Source organism: Montipora capricornis, chromosome 14 (assembly GCF_036669925.1).
Source record: "Montipora capricornis isolate CH-2021 chromosome 14, ASM3666992v2, whole genome shotgun sequence".
NCBI lineage: Eukaryota > Metazoa > Cnidaria > Anthozoa > Scleractinia > Acroporidae > Montipora > Montipora capricornis.
Window position 1 is genome coordinate 45382888 of NC_090896.1, and position 2500 is coordinate 45385387.

Genomic DNA, 2500 nt, shown 5'->3' on the forward strand with positions numbered 1-2500 from the left:
GAGAAAAATCTGGATACTCTCCATCAACCAATCAAATGTTAAGATAAATAAAAGAACCACGTGTTGGCCAATCAGGTTGCAGCTATTATCACTGCTATCAAACTACTTTTTCTCCAATTTAAAGACCTGTTCTCGTATATGATTGATTTGAGTGTCAAATATTTGTTATGTGCTCATCTGTTTTGGATGTTATATAATTTATAGGTAATAGGGCTACATGGTACATGCTTGTCCAATTTGGAAATAATTGGATTAAAAAAATTCCTAGGCCGAGTCCAATATGGCAGTCCGCAGAATTTTCTCATCCAATTATTTTCAAATTGCACAGCATGTAGTCCTATTACATATACAAACTGCTAGTCATAGTAATATTACTATTACAAGCTGTCATTAGTGTATTACCATAAGGGATTAGGTGATTAAAAGTTTTATCAATTATTATGTTTACCCTTTCTTCCAGACTTTGCCCTGCATTGACTGTGTTCTTAGTTGTCAAAGCAAATGAATTCGGAGATCCTTCGCGGCTTGCTGTGGACGTTTGAGGTTCTGCTGGCGATACTAGTACAGGTGAATTCCTGGATGAACCACCCTCGGTTACAGTTCGCCTGATTTCCTCTCGCCAGTCACGCCGAAATGACGCAAGTTCGTCCTCCAATTGTCCTTCATCCTAAAAAGCATTTTCAAAAATAAAGACAGATGTAAGCTCATTTTAAGAAGTCAATGAGCTAGAGTTAAATTTGTATTCAACAGAAGAATCAAGAATTGACAAATTGTGTTGGACCCGTCAATTTAATTTATATTACATACATCTGCACTTACTGCCATCTTATAGTGATATCGTGACACCGCAACAGATTATTTCCACCGGTGTGGCTATGAAATAACAAAAGTGAACCAACGCTGCCCTTCCTTCGACCGCCATGTTTGTTTATTCCCAGTGTTCGACATTTGAAAGAAGACGCTTTTTAATTCGTTGATAAAATGAGCCAATCAGCATGAGCGATAGAATAAGAGCTAGTAGTCATGGCGAGTGTTGGTGAATGTTGCTTTTCACTTTCATCATCGCTCTTCCAAACTGCAAACTTTACATCACTGAAGAGATCGTTGTTGAACATAAACTCGGTTCTTTCTTTGATTCTAGGTCTCTTACTTTGCCAGTTTTTTCAACAAGCGACCTGTTTTGTTTACGCTCCCAGCGGTCTACTGACGAAGCAAAATCAGAAATTTGAACACTTCATTTAGTGGTGTTTGGTTAATACGGTAGTTAATGATGTATCGCGTGACCTGTGAGCTCGAGCAACAACACCACACAACCCTGTGTCGAGATAAGGGAAAGTCTGCATACAAGCCAAGTGGCCCATCAGGCCGGAGCTTATGGCATGAAGCGACTGGGGGTATTTCTATTGCCCCCTGGATGGGATGCCAGTCCATCGCAGGGTTACCCTCAGCATTTCGCCGGTACCCATTTATACACCTGGGTGTCTTGCCTAAGAACACAACACAATGTTCCCGGCCAGGACCCGAACCCGGACCATTCGCCCCGGAGTCGAGCACACTAACCAAATGACGCACCTTCCACTGTGTCGAGATAAATACCTTATTAAATAAAGGCTAAAGCCTGAAATGGGAGCCAGGAAACTTAGGTTTTGAATGAAATGTAAAAGTTTTGCAATACAGCTAAAACTAGCATGTAATCATAGATGACGAAAGTTGCGCCGGTCAAATCAAGCGCAAGATGGTGCAGAAGAAACTTTTTTTTTTTGGAAGTTTCGTCGAATTCTTCAATCGAACGCTTCATAGTCGAGTGTCAATCAGAGATCAAACTTTTCAACCGTGCAAGAAGCAAACCTTATAGTAATAGTCGCGACAGAAGGTGGATCAGAAAACAATGACTGAATTCAAGGACACTCAAGATTGTCCAAATTAAATCAATGGGAAAAAGTATGACGAGTTTCCGTCGGAACCCTGATGAAATGGAAAGATCGTCGAGTGATTTGTTTATTTTGAGATTCCTCAATCATATCATGATGACGATAATAATATGTTGAGGCCAATTTATTATTTTTATTATGTGATGACCACTTTACAATTATTAGGTCTGACAAGAGAGTATGAAGGTAAGAGAAGTAATCCCTCATATTGGCCCTATTCCCATCGTAATCCCTCTTAAGTTATTTTTAGATCTCCTGCGAGATCCGGTATTCCCACGAGAGTTAATTGATAGCCAATTGTATGTCCCCATTTGTACCAATGTTGACAGCTGAGCGAATTCCCACCCAATGATTCGCATCGTTCGCGAAAATGGGGACATCTGATTGGCTATCAATTAACTCTCGTGGTAATACCGGATCTCGCAGGAGATCTAAAAATAACTTACGAGGGATTACGATGGGAATAGGGCCAATATGAGGGATTACTTCTCTTACCTTCATATTCTCTTGGTCTGATTATTATTGCGACAACCACCGAAACAACACCACAACTTCTTTTTATCCACTCA

The 2500-nt window shown here is 40.2% G+C and overlaps 1 protein-coding gene across 2 annotated transcripts in view; it reads right to left on the minus strand.

Annotated features, from left to right (window-relative positions):
- The window catches only part of LOC138033513 (F-box only protein 9-like), a 17989-nt gene extending 17039 nt beyond the window's left edge, over positions 1 to 950 (minus strand). The window contains exons 1-2 of one of the 2 annotated variants that reach the window (XM_068881270.1): positions 820 to 950; positions 449 to 667 (exon numbers count right to left, since the gene is read on the minus strand). In XM_068881270.1, coding sequence (XP_068737371.1) covers positions 449 to 667; positions 820 to 825 — 225 coding nt within the window. In that variant the 5' untranslated portion in view covers positions 826 to 950. Of the gene's footprint in view, positions 1 to 448; positions 668 to 807 lie in introns of both variants that reach the window. The other variant, XM_068881269.1, reaches the window with a different exon arrangement.
- Positions 951 to 2500: the final 1550 nt, after the last annotated feature.